The sequence below is a fragment of the Carcharhinus amblyrhynchos genome, chromosome 21, assembly GCF_965287045.1.
Source record: "Carcharhinus amblyrhynchos chromosome 21, sCarAmb.v2.hapA, whole genome shotgun sequence".
In the NCBI taxonomy this organism is placed as follows: domain Eukaryota; kingdom Metazoa; phylum Chordata; class Chondrichthyes; order Carcharhiniformes; family Carcharhinidae; genus Carcharhinus; species Carcharhinus amblyrhynchos.
The window spans coordinates 41,072,856-41,091,908 of NC_137344.1; the positions used below are offsets into that span (position 1 = coordinate 41,072,856).

At 40.6% G+C, this 19,053-nt stretch overlaps 1 protein-coding gene across 4 annotated transcripts in view; it reads left to right on the forward strand.

Annotated features, from left to right (window-relative positions):
* LOC145356377 (dual specificity mitogen-activated protein kinase kinase 4-like) overlaps positions 1 to 19,053 on the forward strand; it is a 160,269-nt gene that overhangs the window by 60,715 nt on the left and 80,501 nt on the right. For 2 of the 4 annotated variants that reach the window (XM_080209053.1, XM_080209055.1), the window contains 2 exons: positions 3,583 to 3,615; positions 17,947 to 18,052. In XM_080209053.1, coding sequence (XP_080065179.1) covers positions 3,583 to 3,615; positions 17,947 to 18,052 — 139 coding nt within the window. The remainder of the gene's footprint in view (positions 1 to 3,582; positions 3,616 to 17,946; positions 18,053 to 19,053) is intronic. The other 2 variants (XM_080209054.1, XM_080209056.1) reach the window with 1 other exon arrangement.

Consider the following 19,053-nt stretch of genomic DNA (forward strand, 5'->3'; position numbering starts at 1 on the left):
CTAAATATAGTGAAGACTCAACGATACTTCTACGTGCAGTTGCCACCTTAGTGTCACATTTGATTCCATGATGAGCTTCTGATCCCATATCTGTCCCATCACTGAAATTGCTTATTTCTACCTCTGACAGTGCCTGACTAGCTGGAAAGACAATAAGCAACACAATATGAAATTCAACAAGCTTTCTGTAGTGGTGCAACCATAGCTGGAGCACTGGGCATGCGATACAATTGAGTTAAAAGCAGTGTAGAGAAACTCCATTCAGTTTATTCCTGAGGTGAGGGGTTTATCTTGTGAAGCAAAGCTGAATAGATTGACCCTATACCTATTGGAGTTCAGAAGAATGAGAAGTGATCTTAGTGAAACATACAAGATCCTGAGGAGACTTGATAGGATAGAATGATTCCACTTGTGGGGTAGACTAGAACTAGGGGGCATGTTTAAGAATAAGAGCCATCTCTTTTAGGACTAAGATGAGGAGAATTTTTTTTTTTGAGGGTCAGTTTGTCTGTGGAATTCTCTTTGCAGAAAACAGTGGCGGCTAGGTCATTAAATTTATTCATGAGTTATAGAATTTTTGATACAGGCATCAGGGGTTAAGGTGGGGGGGAGGGGGCAGAGCGAAGTAGATCAGCCATGATTTATTGAATGGTGGAGCAGGCTCGACAGGCTGAATAATCACTTCCTGTTCCTATATAAATACAAATATATCTTAACCATTGGGGAAGAGCTTGGTCCCTTTGTTCTCCGTACTTTGAGATGGAGAGCTCAGATACCACAGGTGAGATGAGACTGGTACAAAATGGTCTATTGAATGAAATGCATCAATCCACAGGGCACTTCTATATATGGATAGCGTCTTCATCCCTTACCTTTCTTTATTTCACTATGCTGCTTTCTGTTTTTCTTCCTTTGAATCTAGCTCTGTTTTATATAAAAGAGTAGACTGCAAGAGAAAGCTCTGATCTTGCCCCTTTTTACTCTCTGAAAGCTTGCAGTATCAAGATGTTAGACTCCTGATAGCCAGTTGATGAGGAGGAAACAAGAGCCATTCTTGGAACAGGTTTATTAATAGCATTACGGGCGTATATCTTCTGACTCCACTCTCCCTCTGTCAGTAGATGTCTCTTTACAAGTGCTTAAGAAACTATCCAATTAATGCTCTCCACCTCACAGATTGATTTTGGTCAGGGCCACCTGACTTGAACGCCTCAGACTTAGACTTCAAGCAATGAATATCCCTGTTCATCCATGGTTTCCAGCTGGGATTTGCTTCCTTGGCACACAGTCTTCGATACACTTATTATGAAGTTAATTATTGTAGTGACATACTTGTCCAGGTTGGTTGCTGAGTTTTTAAATATTGACCAGTCCACTGACTTGAAGCAATACTTTAGGAGATCATCTGATTTTTCAGACCAATATTGTATGACTTTCTTTAATGGATTCTCCTGTTTCAGTTTTTGCTTAAAAGCTAGGAGCAGGAGCACAGCTAGGCAGGAGGCATTTTTAATTTGTGTAGCAGTTGTCTGGAATGTTTGAGCCTCTGTTGGAACAGTAGATGTGTTGGCGGTATCTTGGTAGGAAATAGAACACAGGCTAACACACACATCCCACAGGTCTTGGTGCAGTGTATCTTAAATAAGTGAACTTTAATGTGCACTAGAATGGAAGAAACATGAACTGATGTAAAGCCGTGATTGAATTGTGTTGCTGTTTGATGAGTCTTTGCGTTTATTGATGACATTGGGCAGGTTCTAATATCTATAACTGTGATTTTAATGTGATAACTGGTTTGCTTTAATTAAAAGTACATTTTAAAAGATACAAATGTACAGTTACTAATTCTGTATTGTTTTCTTATAAAGTGCCAAGAACAACCCTTCCAATACAAATAAACCTGCCTGCAAATTATTGTTCAACTTGCACATGGCATTCAAGAGAAATTCTATCCACTCGTATTTAAATTTAATACCTTGTCCAGAAACAACTACATGTTCTAGAACTAGATGATGTGATTAGACGTTGATCTGTCGAATCAAGATTTGAGCTAATTGCTGGTGATATGAAAGCCTCTTCTGGTGCTCGGCTAAGTCTGTAATCATGCACGTTCAAGGTCCCAATTTAGTACCTGTAACATTAAAACCTCTACTCCATCCAAAGTAATGATCAACGAAGCAACCCTCAGTCCCTGAAGTGAAAGATGTTCAGTTTCACAACTATTATGTAGCAAGGAAGTCAGTAACATATAGAATAGTCCTGTGCTTTCCTAGCTGGCTTCCCTTCTTCCACCCTCTTAAACTCATCCAAATCTCAGTTGCTAGTATCCTAATTTGCAGCTGTCCTGTTTACCCCAGCGTTCCTCTGCTTACTGACATGCATTGGCTCCTGGTCCACCAGTGGTTAAGATGTTAATATTTTCAACCTTTATATTCAAATCTTTTCCTGGCCTTGACTTCTCCATCTTTGCAACCTCTTCTAGCCCTACAATCATTTTATAACCCTTTCCCACTGTGGCTCCTTGTGCATATCCCATTTCCTTTACACCCCCATTAATGGCAGCCATGGGCCTTAAGTGCTCCAACACCTCTGACTCCCTTTTGTTATGACTTTACTTCAAAGTTACCTCTTTGATTAATTTGTTGGTTACCTTTCCTAATGCTTCTTCCATTAGCTATTTGAAAAAATGTTGTCACATAGGTGCAATATTATTCCTAATTCTTACCTCTTAGATTTGCTTTTCAATAAAGGTCTTTGCAGGATAAATTAGATTCAGGATCACTGATTTGCAGCCATCAAATGCATTATTACTTATTATATTGTGTTGCCCAGAGCATACAAGAAGATTTGACTGCAGGCCCAAAGAAGTGAAAGCTTTCTTTCTAATCTACTGTTTAGATGATCCCTTCAATTTTGTGCATCTCCACGGTAGTTAGTAATAAATGGTGTGGAATCTGTCATTTGACCTAGTTATCACTGTGAACAATTATAATACACTATAATTCTGACCTGATGATGAAGGTTGCTTTCATCACTGTCATTTTATGTTAGTTTTGTGAAGTTATAGATTTACAATGTCATTTAATAATTTTTTGTTGAAGTACAAGTATTAATTTCAGGTCCATAACTGTTGGGGTGTTTTGTTTGAGTCATGATGCTTCAGCACACTTCAAAGGATTTGCTGTCGCTACTAATTTTTATTGAGGGAAAGCTTAGGTGTCGCACCTTGGGGAAGGATTGAATATTCAAGTTACTGAGTGAAGATGACCAACTTAGTCATGTCAAAAGTAATTGAACTGTGTCTAATGGTGATTCATCCCAAATGTTTTGTGAATTTTTCCATTTGTATAACAATCTTTTTAAATACTGATAAAAATTCATTTTAATTTGAAAAATATGCACTTCGACTCTTTCATTATGCATTGTAGCTTTCAAAGAAGTCAGCATTCATTTTTCAGTAGATTAACCAACAGTGTTGGGTAAGAAGCCTACTGATCAGTCTTTAACAAGTACAGTGGTAGCTGTGGAAATTTATTGTGTTGCAATTATTTCTAAAAAAAATTTTTGTTTTCTCTGCTTTAGGCGTTCAGCTAAGCGTCTGTGGAAACGAGCAAAGTAAGCTCCAATTTCATGGTACTATATTCTGAAACTTGCTTCTGACTCATAACTGGGTAGTGGGTATCTGTACTGCCATTCCAACTAACAGCCTGTGGATCTTTGGTCTCGCAAATACTACTACTTTTCTGGGATGCAAATATTTTAGCACTCTTCTGCAGTGTTCTGGCATACATAGAGATTGTTAGAACTTCAATACAAAGTACAAGTTCTGTCAGTGTCTTCCTGACATTGCATTTATGTGAAATTGTGTACCAGTAACCATCAGAACTTTTGTTGGATTTCTTGGCACATGGAGATTATTAGCATTTACTACTTTATTTCTGAAATGCTGTGTAATTTTCAGTGTTTATCAGGGCTGAAACAAAGAAACGATTTTTTTGTAACAGTAGAACTGTAGAATTATTCCACACAAGATCTGTTGTTGAAAGATTTTTGTAGTTTTCAAGCTTGATCATTCCACTATAGAATTATCAATGCTCTGACAATTCATTTATTTCACTTTGGAATTATCACTAATAATTGATTGGAATGTAAAACACACATGATACTTTTAATGAATCTGTGGCTGGCCTTTACAGTCAGACCTGTAACAGGAGTTTTCCAAGAAATGGGAAAGGCAGAAATTAATGCTGTGATTACAACTTTAAACAAATAGACTAAGGATTTACTCCAAATTAACTTTGAGATATTTAACCTCAATACAATTACCTGGCTTAAAAGATCATGAAATTTAGGGTGTGGCTGCAATGACAATATGCCCAAATCTATCAAAAACTGACCATGCACCCCCTGCTAAAATTCTTCCCCATTTTTTTTTTAGAAGGGTGTTTGAGAGGCCGAGAGGAGATAGGATTGGTAGTACGGTACTGATCTTCTAACATTGTGACCACATGTTTCTCTGAATTTTTTTAAACTTCTCATTGAGACTTGGACAGCATTCTGTTAATTTTAATATGATTGTTATTATGTATAATAGTCACAAAACATTGAAAATCTTCTCAATAGATGGCTAAATGAGCTGAATGTTAGGGGAAGTTGCTTAGATTGCTTTTGTTGGAGATGGTCATTTGTAAGGCATTTGTATAGCATGAAAGTTAGTTGCCACTTGTATCTTGATGTGTGAAGCAGTCAGAACAAAGTAGATGAACTGATGGTGCAAATCGAGTTAAATGGATATGATCACTTTGCCATTTAGGGAGACATGGCTAAAAGGAGATCAAAACTGGGAACTTAATATCCAGGAATATTTGACCTTCTGGAAAGACAGGAAGGGAAAGGTGGTGGGATAGCACATTTAACAAGCGATTAAATGAGGCCAGTTGTGAGAGACAATCTAGATATGGATGACGTAGAGGTAAAAAAAAAAGCAAGGGAAAGAAGACATTTGTAAGAGTAGTGTATAGTACAGTAGCTACACTATAGAAAATGGTATATAAATCAGCAAATAATAGGAGTGTGTAAAAAGAATAGAGCAATAATAATGGGTGACTTTTATCTTGTTGATTGGGTTAATCAAGTTGGAAAGGGTAGCTATGACAAATTCGTAGTACATGAGGAATAGTTTCGTAGAGCAAATATGTAATGGAGCTAACCAAGGTTCAGGCTGTTGCAGATCTGGTAATGGGTAAAGAGGCTGGTTTAATAAATGACCTCAGAGTAAAAGATCCACGAGGCAGTAGTAATCATAACACGATAGAATTTAATATTCATTTTGAGTGTGAGGAATTTGGGTCTGAAACAAGTGAGTTTAACTTAACTAAAGGGAATTACAATGAAATGAGGATAGTGTTGGCTAAAATGGACTGGATGGATAGATTAGAAGGAAAGACAGTAAGCAAGCAGTGATAGGCATTTCAGGAGGTAATTCATGATTCTCAGCAAAAGTATGTTTAGTAAGGAGGAAAGATTCCGAGAGGGATAAACCAACCATGGCTAACCAAGGAAGTTAAGGAGAGTATTAAATTGAAAGGAGAAGTGCTTGTGGAGGCAAAAACCAGTGATAGTCCCAAAGACTGGAATAAATTCAGAATCCAACAAAGAAGAACTAAAAAAGATAATAGAAAATGAACTATGAAGGCAAACTAGCGACGCATATTAAAAACTGACAATAAGAGCCAAATGTATCAAGGGAAGAGGTTAAAATAAACATAGGCCCCTTGGAAATGAATTTTGGGAGATAGTTATGGGGAACAAGGAAATGGCAGAAGAGTTAGAGATAGCTTGCATCAATCTTTGTGGTGGAAGATACTTTGCACATCCCTTTTTAATACGGGGGAGGAATTAAGTACCATCACTAGAGCAGTAGTATTAGATAGACTAATGGCGTGAAGGCAGTTAAATTCCTTGGCCCTGAAGGCTTGCACCCTAGGATCCTTAAAGTAGCTACAGAGCTGGTGGATGTAATTTTCCCAAAATCCTTGGGTTCTGGAGAGATACAAGAGGATTGGAAAATGTGACACGCCTATTCAAAAAGGGAGGGAGGCGAAAAGCAGGTAACTATAGCCGATTAGCCTAACACCTATTGTTGGAAAAATGTTAGAATCGGTTATTAAGGAAGTAATAGCACATTTGGAAAATCCGAATCTAATCAAAGAGAGTTAGGGAAAATCATGTCTGATTTATTAGCGTTTTCTTGACAGAGTCTCAACCAGAGTAGACAGAGGGGAACCAGTCAATGGGTTGTATTTGGACACCCAGAAGGCATTCAACAGGGTACCTCAAAAGGTTAAGCCATAAAATAAGAGCCCGTGGTGTTGGAGGTAACATATTGGCATGGATAGAGAATTGGCTAATGGGCAGGAATCAGGGCTCTTTTTCAGATTGGTGACGTGTAAGAACATAAGAACATAAGAAATAGGAGCAGGAGTAGACCATCTAGCCCTTCGAGCCTGCCCCGCCATTCAATAAGATCATGGCTGATCTGTCGTGGCTCAGTTCCACATTCCCGCCCTATCCCCATAACCCTTAATCCCCCCTCTTATCAAAAACCCATCAACCCGCGTCTTAAAAATATTTAGCGAGGTAGCCTCCACCACTTCAACGGGCAGAGAATTCCAGAGATTCACCACCCTTTGAGTGAAGAAGTTCCTCCTCAACTCCGTTCTAAACCGCCCCCCCTTTATCTTGAGGCTGTGCCCCCTAGTCCTACTGTCCTTTCTGAGCGGGAAGAGTCTCTCCACCTCTATCCTATCCATCCCATTCATCATCTTATACGTCTCAATGAGATCTCCCCTCATTCTTCTAAACTCTAACGAGTACAAGCCTAGTTTATTCAGCCTCTCCTCATAGCTCAACCCCCTCAACTCCGGCATCAATAGAGGGGAGTACGGTAGGATGAGAGAAGAATTGGCGAATGTTGACTGGGGGAGCGCGTTGGAGGGAGGGTCTGCTGAGGAGCAGTGGAGGATCTTTAAGGAGATCGATCTTGGTGCTCAGCGGAAATGTATTCCGATGGTCAAAAAGGACAGTAGGAGGAGAGGTAATAAGCCGTGGATAACGAAGGAGGTGAAGGAAAGTGTTAAATTAAAAGCGGAGGAATTTAGAGTAGCTAAGAGTAGTGGGCGAGAAGAGGATTGGGAGAGGTTTAAATGTCAACAAAGATTGACAAAGAAGCTGATAAAGAAGGGTAGGAGAAACTATGAAGCTGGGCTAGCGCTTAATATAAAAAAGGATGGCAAGAGTTTTTATAAATATATAAAAAGGAAGAGGCTGGCTAGGGTGAACGTTGGTCCTTTAGAGGATGAGAAAGGGGACCTAGTGGTAGGGGATGGGGATATGGCTAAGGTATTGAATAACGTTTTTGTATCTGTCTTCACGGAGGAGGACGTGAATAATTTGCCGGGTGTTAGTGATGGAAAGGTGGTAGGACTGGAGGGTCTTAATGACATTACTGTTACTAGAGAGGTGGTGCTCGACAGACTGGAGGGGCTGATTGTGGACAAGTCCCCAGGACCGGATGGAATGCATCCGAGGGTTCTGAAAGAAATGGCGGAGGTGATAGTGGATGCCTTGGTGGTTATTTTCCAGACGTCGCTGGATTCCGGGGAAGTGCCGGAGGATTGGAAAACGGCTAATGTTACGCCGTTGTTTAAGAAGAGTGCCAGGCAAAAGGCAGGGAATTATAGGCCGGTTAGTTTAACATCTGTGGTAGGTAAAATGTTAGAATCCGTCATTAAGGAGGAAATTGCGAGGCATCTTGAAGGGAATTGCTTGATAGAGCAGACGCAGCACAGTTTCATTAAAGGGAAGTTGTGTCTGACAAATTTACTGGAGTTCTATGAGGATGTGTCTAGGGCGGTGGATAGAGGAGAGCCGGTGGATGTGGTCTTTCTGGATTTTCAGAAGGCGTTTGACAAAGTACCTCAAAAGAGGTTATTGCAGAAGGTCGAGGGACATGGAGTTGGGGGTAGGGTGTTAGCGTGGATAGAGGATTGGTTGTCAAATAGGAGGCAGAGAGTGGGGGTCAACGGGTGCTATTCGGTTTGGCGGATGGTGACTAGTGGAGTGCCCCAGGGGTCGGTGCTGGGGCCTCAGCTATTTACCATTTACATAGATGATCTGGAGGAGGGAACCGAGTGTATGGTGTCGAAATTTGCGGATGACACCAAGATTGGGGGAACGGCAAATTGTGCGGAGGGTGTGGAGAGTCTGCAGAAGGATCTAGATAGGCTGGGCAAATGGGCCAGGAAATGGCAAATGGAATTTAATGTTGGCAAGTGCAAGGTGGTCCACTTTGGTAGGAATAATGGTAGGAAGGACTATTACTTACGTGGCGAAAAACTGCAGCAGGCGACAGTGCAGAGGGACCTCGGGGTCCTTGTGCATGAGTCGCAAAAACCCAGCTTGCACGTGCAGCATGTGGTCAGGAAGGCGAATGGGATGCTGGCCTTCATAGCGAAGGGGATTGAATATGAAAGTAGGGAGGTCTTGCTGCAGCTGTGTAGGGCATTGGTGAGGCCGCAGCTGGAGTACTGTGTGCAGTTCTGGGCGCCGCACCTGCGCAAAGATATTTTGGCCTTGGAGGGAGTGCAGAGGAGGTTGACTAGGCTGATACCGGAGTTGAGGGGGTTGAGCTATGAGGAGAGGCTGAATAAACTAGGCTTGTACTCGTTAGAGTTTAGAAGAATGAGGGGAGATCTCATTGAGACGTATAAGATGATGAATGGGATGGATAGGATAGAGTTGGAGAGACTCTTCCCGCTCAAAAAAGACAGTAGGACTAGGGGGCACAGCCTCAAGATAAAGGGGGGGCGGTTTAGAACGGAGTTGAGGAAGAATTTCTTCACTCAAAGGGTGGTGAATCTCTGGAATTCTCTGCCCGTTGAAGTGGTGGAGGCTGCCTCGCTAAATATTTTTAAGACGCAGGTTGATGGGTTTTTGATAAGAGGGGGGATTAAGGGTTATGGGGAGAGGGTGGGAAAGTGGAACTGAGCCACGACAGATCAGCCATGATCTTATTGAATGGCGGGGCAGGCTCGAAGGGCTAGATGGCCTACTCCTGCTCCTATTTCTTATGTTCTTATGTAAACCTCCTCTGCACTCCCTCCAAGGCCAAAATATCGTTGCGTAAGTACGGCGCCCAAAACTGCACACAGTACTCCAGCTGCGGCCTCACCAATGCCCTATATAGCTGCAGCAAGACCTCCCTATTTTTATATTCAATCCCCCTCGCTATGAAGGCCAGCATCCCATTCGCCTTCCTGACCACCTGTTGCACCTGCAAGCTGGGTTTTTGCGACTCATGCACAAGGACCCCGAGGTCCCTCTGCACTGTCGCCTGCTGCAGTTTTTCTCCACGTAAGTAATATCCTTCCTACCATTATTCCTACCAAAGTGGACCACCTCGCACTTGCCAATATTAAATTCCATTTGCCAGTTCCTGGCCCATTCGCCCAGCCTATCTAGATCCTTCTGTAGACTCTCCACACCCTCCGCGCAATTTGCCGTTCCACCAATTTTGGTGTCATCAGCAAATTTCGACACCATACACTCGGTTCCCTCCTCCAGATCATCTATATAAATGGTAAATAGCTGAGGCCCCAGCACCGACCCCTGGGGTACTCTACTAGTCACCAACCGCCAATCCGAATAGCACCCATCGACCCCCACTCTCTGCCTCCTATTTGACAACCAATCCTCTATCCACGCTAACACCCTACCCCCAACTCCATGTCCCCTGATCTGCAATAACCTCTTGTGAGGTATCTTGTCAAACGCCTTCTGAAAATCAAGAAAGACCACATCCACCGGCTCTCCCCTATCCACTGCCCTAGACACATCCTCATAGAACTCCAGTAAATTTGTCAGACATGACTTCTCCTTAACGAAACCGTGCCGCGTCTACTCTATCAAGCAATTCCCCTTGAGATGCCTCGCTATTTCCTCCTTGATGATGGATTCTAACATTTTACCTACAACAGACGTTAAAATAACCGGCCTATAATTCCCTGCCTTTTGCCTGGCACCCTTCTTAAACAACGGCGTAACATTAGCCGTTTTCCAATCTTCCGGCGCTTCCCCGGAATCCAGCGATGTTTGGAAAATAACCACCAAGGCATCCACTATCATCTTTGCCATTTCTTTCAGAACCCTCGGATGCATTCCATCCGGTCCTGGGAACTTGTCCACAATCAGCCCCTCCAATCTGTCGAGCACCGCCTCTCTAGTAACAGTAATGTCATTGAGACCCTCCAGTCCTACCACCTTTCCATCTGGAGACCGCAACTGTTTATATATTAATGATTTGAAGGAAGGAAGTGAATGTACTGTAGTTACCTTTCCACTATTACTGTGCAAATTTAAGTTGCGAGAGGGATATAAGCAGTTTACAAAAAAAATTGATAGACTGAGTCAGTGGGCAAAAAGTTGACAGATGGAGTATAATGTGTGAAAAAGTGAAGTTGTTTGCTTTGAAAGCCGAAATATTTAAATGGATAAAAGCTGCAGAAAGCTACAACACAAAGGGACTTGGGGGATTTATGCATGAAACATAAAGCTAGCACACAGGTGCAGCAAGTAATCAGTAAATAATTGTATAACTCCAACCACCTGAAAGTTTTCCTCCTGATTCCCAAATTTGCCAGGACTCCTTGATGCCGCACTCAGTCAAGTGCTGCCTTAGTCATTGTCACCTGCTGTCCAAGTTCAGCTCTTGTCCATTTTTGGACCAAGGCTGTATTCAAGTTAGGTGCTGAGTGGCCCTAATGGAATCTATACTGAGCATCAGTAAGCAAGTTTTTGCTATGTGAGGGCCACCTAATAGCACTGTCACCGACACCTTACAAAATTTTTCTATCCTATTTAGCATGGTGGTAGCTCTATACAATGCGATGGAGGGTATGCTCAGTCTGAGGATGAGGTTTTGTCTCTGCAATGACTATGAAGTCGTCATTCCTACCTATGCTTGTTATGGAGAGATGCGTCTGTGACAGGTTGAGTGAGGACAAGGTGTAGTGGCTTTTTTCCCCTTGTTAGTTTCTTCATGTGCCCAATCTGGCAGATGTCTTTCGGGACTTCACCTAATGGATGCCCAGCCTTGAGTTGCTAGATCTGGTTGAAATCTATCCTGTTTAGCACAAGATGGTGGTTTTCTTGCCCATGTTGGGACTCTGTCATAAAACCCCTACAGTGCAGATGGAGGCCATTTAGTGCATTGAGTCTGCACTAACTCTCTCATAGCATAGCTTACCTGGGCCCCCTCTCCCACCCTATTCCCATAACCCCATACATTTCCCAGGGCAATGATTTAACCTACACATGTTGGGATGTTAACAGGCAATTTAGCATGAGCAATCCATCTGACCTGCACATGTTTGGACTGTTGGAGGAAACTGATGCATCCAGAGTAAACTCACACAGACGTGGGAGAATGTGCAAACACCATACAGTCACCTGAGGCAACTGTGCTAACCACTGTCATGAAACTTCATGGGATCCACAGTGAGCCGGTTGGTGATTTTCTTGCCCATGTTTGGGCCTGATATAATGAGACCTCATGTGATCCAGTGTTGAGAACTTCCAGGGCAACTCCCTCCTGACTTATACCACTGCGCTTCTGCTGGATCTGACTTGCTGATGGACCAGATATAACCAGGATGATGACGGTTTCAGGGGCATTTTTTGTATGCTATATTTCTGAGTATGATTGCGTCAGGCTGTTGCTTGACCAGTTTGTGGGACAATCAACCAACGTGGCACAAGCCACAGTAAGGAAGCTTCTGCAAGATTGATGGGGCAGCGTATGCAATTGTCATTTCCAATCTCAGTTTCAAGTGGTGGTTGGCTTTGTTTTTTTCCTGGATATTGGCAAAATTGCTGTGGCATTGGGTGTTTTTTTTGCATCTATTGCCTCATTCCTTTGGATGAAGCTGCAGACCAGAGTTTTTGCTGATCGAAAAAAACTTGTGCAGTGCCACCCTCCCCAGCTCCCCACACATCACTGTTGATCAACATGGCAATATTTCTAATGTTAAAGCTGTTTCTAAATTACATCTTAGAAATTTTACATGCATTATTATTAGTGAAAGTACTATGTAATTGAACACAACTTTAAATGAGGTCAGCTCACAGTTGCAACATTTATTTCTGGCTCCTTTAGTCCCATTGTTATTTGTGAGATGGGCTAGCAATTTTTGAAAATATATGTTAATTTCACTAAGCTACATTAATTGTAACCAGCATATTACTGTTGGCTTGCAAAATAATAGGAAACTGACAGCTGAAATCCTGCCTTTCATATTATTGAACAATATCCTATTGACTGAAATAGATTACTTGGTTTCAACCTAAGCTTATGTTTACAAGGAGAGTTGTTTAAAAATTTGAAACATTGTTCATCTACCATAGAAGCTTGATTTCAGAAATGTGGATTTGTTTAGACTTGAAACATTATATAAATAAAATGATAATAGCTGGCAAAGGTTTTATATTTCTAGCTCTTTTTTTTTCCCCTCCTTGCCTTTCCTTCCCTAAGTAAAGCTAGGTTGGAAAGATTGTGCTCTGGTAATGATGACTCAGGGCTAGCTAAGAGTATGCAAGTGCTGGCTCCTGTACAGCCTCAACTCTGATAGCAGTTCTTTGTGAATTACTGGCAAATATGTGTGAGGGACATTTTTGCAGGATACTGATTGGTGGCTTGCAATCAACATTTTTTTTCCCTGAATGTGTTCTTTTATTGTGTTAAATTTGGCCTGCACTGAATTTGCCATTTTGGACAACTTGTGTTATGTCTAAGATAAAGGCAAAATATCGTGGATGCTGGAATCTGAAACATAAACAGAAAATGCTGGAAAGTCTCAGCAGGTCTGACAGCATCTGGGGGAGGAGAATAGAGTCAACGTTTCAAGTCTAAATGACCCTTCATCAGAGCTGGCTCTGAGGGGCCCCAGTGAAGGATCATCTAGACTCAATGTTGGCTCTGTTCTATTCCCACCAATGCTGTCAGACCTGCTGAGATTTTTCAACGTTTTCTGTTTGTGTTATGTCTGTATAACATGTTGTAACTTCTAAACTGTTAGTTGCTTCAGGGGAAATATTTAATCTGTAGTAATTTCTCCTTTTTGAACTTAACTCAAATATTGTTTGAGCTGAATATTATGCCTGGCCAATGGATTATAGCAATTTGCCAAAAAAAATTGGTTAAACATTCAGACCGCTGATTAAAACTTAATGATTTAAGAAAAATTGCCTGGCTAAAATGTATGAATTGTAATGTGGTTCTTAATATCATGAGTTGGACAACAGTTTGAGTGAATTCTTTCCCTTATAGAACTTGGGTTCTTGTTTACCAATCCTGGCCACCATGTTGTCAACTGTACAGTGTCAGTGGCCTGTGTTTTTTTTTCCTGAATGTTATGATTCAAAAGATGGGTGATTGTGAGCCATAAGTTTTTCTTGGTGGTTGTAAACAGCATTTGTGATGTTTGCATTTAACTTTTGTACATCAAGTTTACTTAATACAATACAAATAATATTTGTAATGATTTAAATGTCTTGAAATTAAACAGGAACATTTCCAATTTAATGCATGCTGAATTTGACGTTAACTTATTTTGAATGATCTATGTTTTGATTGCAGATAGCTGTCTAATGGTGATTGATTTCTTTCACCCTCAATGTGAGATCATAAATTGGGGAAGGAGTAGACTATTTAGCTTCCAAGCCTGCTCTACCATGCTATGCAATCATGACTGATTTGATTGTGACCTTGACTTTATTTACTTGCCTGCCCCAAATAACCCTTGCAGATTAAAAATCTTGTCTGATTCTTGCCTTGGATCACTTCTCACTGAGGTAGAGAATTCCAAAGGTTGACAATTTCTTGAGGAAAGAAATTTCTCTCTGTCGTCACCTTAAATGAGAGACCCTTTTTGCTGAAACTGTGCCTCCTAATTCTAAATTCTCCCACAAGAGAAAATTGACTTTGAAAGTTTAGGGTGCTTTTAAAGAAGCTTTCTGTGTTGCAGTGTTAGTTTCAACTGGCTTCTGCTACATGACTTTGATTTTAAAAGAAAAATACAGAAGTCAATAAGTTTTTGCAAAATTTGGATTCATCGCATTCTTCCCAAGACTCTTCGTACTGTTTGTCATGTTCTTTTAGTAAGCCCACTTGGAAGGGCTTTGAAAATGAGCTGAATTGAGTATTAACATTTTAGAATCATAGAGGTTTACAGCATGGAAACAAGCCCTTCGGCCCAAATTGTTCATGCTGCCTTTTTTTTTGAAACCCCAAAGCTAATCCGAATTACCCGCATTTGGCCCCTATCCCTCTATACTCATCATACCTAAGTAACTATCTAAATGCTTTTTAAAAGATAAAATTGTACCAGTTCTACTACTACCTCTGGCAGCTTATGCCAGACACTCACCACCCTCTGTGTGAAAAAAGTACCCCTCTGGACACTTTTGTATCTCTGTCCTCTCAGGTTAAACCTATGCCCTCTAGTTTTAGACTCCCCTACCTTTGGGAAAAGATATTGACTATCTACCTTCTCTATACCCCTCATTATTTCATACACCTCTCGGCCTCCTACGCTCCAGAAAGAAAAGTCCCAGTCTATTCAGCCTTTCCTTAGAACTCAATACATCAAGTCTTGTTAGCATTCTAGTAAATCTTTTCTGCACTCTTTCCAGTTTAACAATATCCTTCTTATAATAGTGACCAGAATTGTGCACAGTTTTCTACTAATTAAGAACATTTTACTATATTGTACCTATCTAGTGTAATATGTTTCAGAATGTTAAACTGCAAGTTCTATCCCAGTAAGTTTTACTCATGTTCTGAAGGCTTATTCCAGGTTCAGGCTGATGCTGCAGGTCTCGATGCTGCTGTCCCCCACATATCCTTGAGTGCAAGGCAATTAGAGATCATCTTGGGGGCTACAGCATAGATCCAGTCAGGGTGGATCACTAACTTGAGACCAGCTTGATTCAATTGACAAGAACCTCAGACAGAATTTTGTAGTCCATGGATTGCCAATTTCTGATTTGCTGCCCCCCCCACCCAGCAGCACCACTACCACTTGTAGATGAGCAAGGTGATGCCTTTCTGTGTGGATTTTGACATGCTGCCAGGCAGAAGCATATTCTCATATGCTCCTAGCAGATTTTGGCTGATCCAGTCCCACTGAGTTGGGTGCAACTTCACAGGTAAACCACAGCTTTTGGAGGTTTTACTCCTCTCGACGGACTTGATGGCTTTTGTCAGATCATCCAGAGTTGGCGGTTTGTCCAGACTTTCCCATGTTTTGTCATCTAAAACCTCTGTGATCGAAGACAAGAATGTCTGGGAGGCTGTGCTGTTTGTGATCTTAACATCATACAGTCCAGCATAAAAGGATGCTGATCCTTCAGAAGTCAGGTTGCAATGAAGCTACTGAGCCGTCGTCTTCCTTCAGGTCTCTGATCACAGCGCTCTCTGTGTGTACCTTTTGGAAGAAGAAACAAATACTATCCTCCTGCTCCATTGAGCAGATTTTTGTCCAGAAGTTCATCTTGGAGGCCTCAGCAGCAAAGTGTAAGCCTGTTGACTCTTTGCCCTTTGGAGATCCTCTTTTACCTTCACCTTGTTACAGCAGGAGCAGATTGTGAATTTTTTTTTAGAATTTGGGAAATTCAGAATTGAAGAAGTTGCCTTTGCAGCAGAGTACCAAGGCTGAATGAATGGCAATCATTTCTTTTCCTCCTGACCAGATGAATGGCTGATCATAAATATCCAACCAGTAGTGTAATTTTGTAACTTACTCTGGTTCTAGCTTGGCATTTGGGCTGGCCTGAAGTTGCAGCTCCCATGTTACAATGGAGCTGTTGCAGAAGATGCCATATTAATGATGCCATGGTCTAACCAAGGAAGACTTGATTTAGAACCATTCCCAGCAACTGAGAATTGGTGTTTCTTTTCTAATAATACAGTTCTGGCCTGTGCATTTCTTCTTTTATAAAATCAACATCTGGAACTAAAGTATTTATAATAAAATGTACATCGTTAGTCTTGAATGTCTCTTTAATAATGGCATATCCCAAATAGGTTGGGATTAATTCGTGTATAATTCAAGTATGCAAAATTTACATTTCATTGGATTGAAAAAATACAATGAAGTAATTTCATTTCAAACTGGTATTTTCAGTGTAATTTCACAGCATCAACTTCTGCTCACAGCAAGCATTCAAATGTTGTTGCCAGCTTGGCGTTCTGCAGTGTTCAGTTTAATGTAGCCACAGATAAATTACAACAGAGTGGCTGGTTAGTTTCAGCTCAGCATTCAGGAAAAATTTAAAGGTAAAAATACAAGTACTGTCATTAGATGATGTCTGCAGTAAACCAGGTGTGTAGTCCCATGATGTAATGGCAGTGATTACATTATTTTGTGTGTGGTAGCATCATGGTTAAATTATTGGGAATTTAGAAGCCTAGGCTAATCCAAAGATGAGGGGTCAAATCCCATCATGGTAAATGGTGAATTCACTTAGTTTCTTACAAGAACAAAAAGCTTCTGGTCTCCATGTAATAACCAGATTGTAGTAAAAACCCACCTTATTTACTAATGCCCTTTGGGGAAGGAATTTGGCCGTTGTGCCATATGTGACTTCATACTCACAGTAATGTGATTGATCCTGATCTTTTTAAGCATTCATTCGTGAGATATGAACATCACTAGCAAGACTAGCATTTACTACGCATCCAGAATTACCTTTGCAAAACTGCACTGAAATGACCAAGGCAGCCACTCAGCTGTATTGAAACCTCCGTAGGAAAAGCTATTATGGACTGCAGTGGTTCAAGAAAGCAGCTCACAGCTGACTTTTCAAGGGCAATGTGGGATGGTCAAGAAATGCTGGCCTTAACTATGTGTTTAGAATAAATTTGAAAAAAATCCAGTTTTGGCTATATACTGCCACTCAGACACAAACCTGTGCTGTGCTGCTAGTTCAGTGACAAACCCAGTATGTCTTATTTGATTAGTTTGAAATGATGAAATGAAATGTCAATGTAACACATGACTTGTTTCTCAAGTGGCAAAATAAACATGTTCCTTAAAGTGGATAGGGTCATGTATGTATTTTCTTTTTGAGATGTAGTTAATATGTATAAACATGGAGGGAAAATGTAACTCATTCCTACATTTGGAAAGATGTGGAAAATCTTCATATTTATTCATTTGAAACAGGCCCAATGTCCCCAAGCAAATAGAATCTTGCTTTGGCCAATACTTTGTCCATGGGAACCAGTAACCATGGTGTTTGCTCAGGAAATGGACCATTCATATCAGAAATTTCAGGATTCACTTTTTAATCTGCGCACAGTTAACTAAGTTCAGTTGGGGTGACAAAATCAGTCAATCAGTCTGTGTTCTTGGTAAGGGAACAGAAAATTCAGTGGAGTTCCCATCCCAGCTGGTGAATTCTATTTGGTGTTGGATGATGAGACAGTTAAGCTCAGCTGCTTCCCTCCAGCTGTCATCTGCTTTGAAAATCTGTTTGCTAAGTTACAATTGCTTTACTGTACAGAGTGGTGATGTTTTGCAATTCCAGAATCCTGTGCAAAATCTGTATTGAGACAATTGTTGCTGAAGTTTGTCACAGAGAAGACAGCAGTAGAGCTAAGTTGTATCCCTAAGCATGCCAAGTTTAATTCTATTCTTTTAAAAAAAAGCAGTCCTCATTTTCCTTCCATTGATTAGCACATCACATTATAAGCTTGAATTCATTACAATTGTAAAATTGAATAGATCTATATGTTGAGTAAAGGTACAGTATCTAGGACCTAGTGGATGGTATGATTTAGTGCAATATCTTTTCTGCTTTCTTATTTCTCATCTTTCTTTTAAACAGTTAAACGCAAAGCATTGAAGTTGAATTTTGCCAACCCAGCCATCAAGACAACAGCGAGGCTTCCACTAAATCCAACAGGAGGAGTTCATTTTCAGAACCCACACATGTGAGTTAAGTCTTCTAGCTTTACAATTTAAAACATTCATTAAGATTGGTAATGTTTACGTCCAACAAATACTGGAGCATTCTTGTCCATCCCTTTTTTAATAAGCCAGTAGAGATGATGGATTTGTTAATGGTCTCTGTTAGCATTTTTCTCTGCTCAGTCTATAGAGGTGATTCGTATATCTCAACCTGACAATCCTTGCTCTTATTGATTTTAGGTGCCTTACTTTTCGCTCAGTGCTCTAATTGATGACTAAACAAAAATCAGCACTTGCTCCTGTGCGGATGCCATAACAAAGATTTGAGTGTTTCAGATTCTTTTCTATTTGCTGGAGCACCGCTGAATAATATTCTGTAGAGGTCAATATTTGTTAATTTGTCAGTTATTACAACTGAAAATCATGGCACCAACTATTGTTGATAATTTAGAATTCTCTGTGAAAATATTGAATAGTTTCAACTTCCTATTTTATTACATGTTGCATGGTATTACAGATTTCCATTTGCACATGTTTTATTTTGTAATATGCAGTAAATATAGGATGAAAAAGCTTTTCAGAAACATCAACGTTTGCCCTTTGAAACATGGAGCAACAGTTGATAGATGATTGGTCTATCAGACATCGAGTCCCATTAGTGGGAGACAAACTCCCTTTGTAGCGATACTTTTAAAACTGTACAAATAATAAATGCCATCTTATCATGTGGTTTTTTCATTATTTTTCAGTTAATATCTTTGTTTTCATGGCCTACTGTCTTTCCTGGAACATGTGACTAGCCTAAAGCTAGAATGCTATGTCTGTCTCATTGTATCTTGAGATGCTACTAAGTCTAAGTAATATCTTGCATGTATACTTGTTTTTAAGAATGGAACAAAATTTCTAATAAACAGTACAGTTTTTAGTTCTAAACGGTTCAGTGCTTTGCTTAACCATAAGGTCCGAATTGAAGCTCTGGTTTGTTCCAATTTATTCTGTGGACTTTACTAGTGGTGGTGAAACT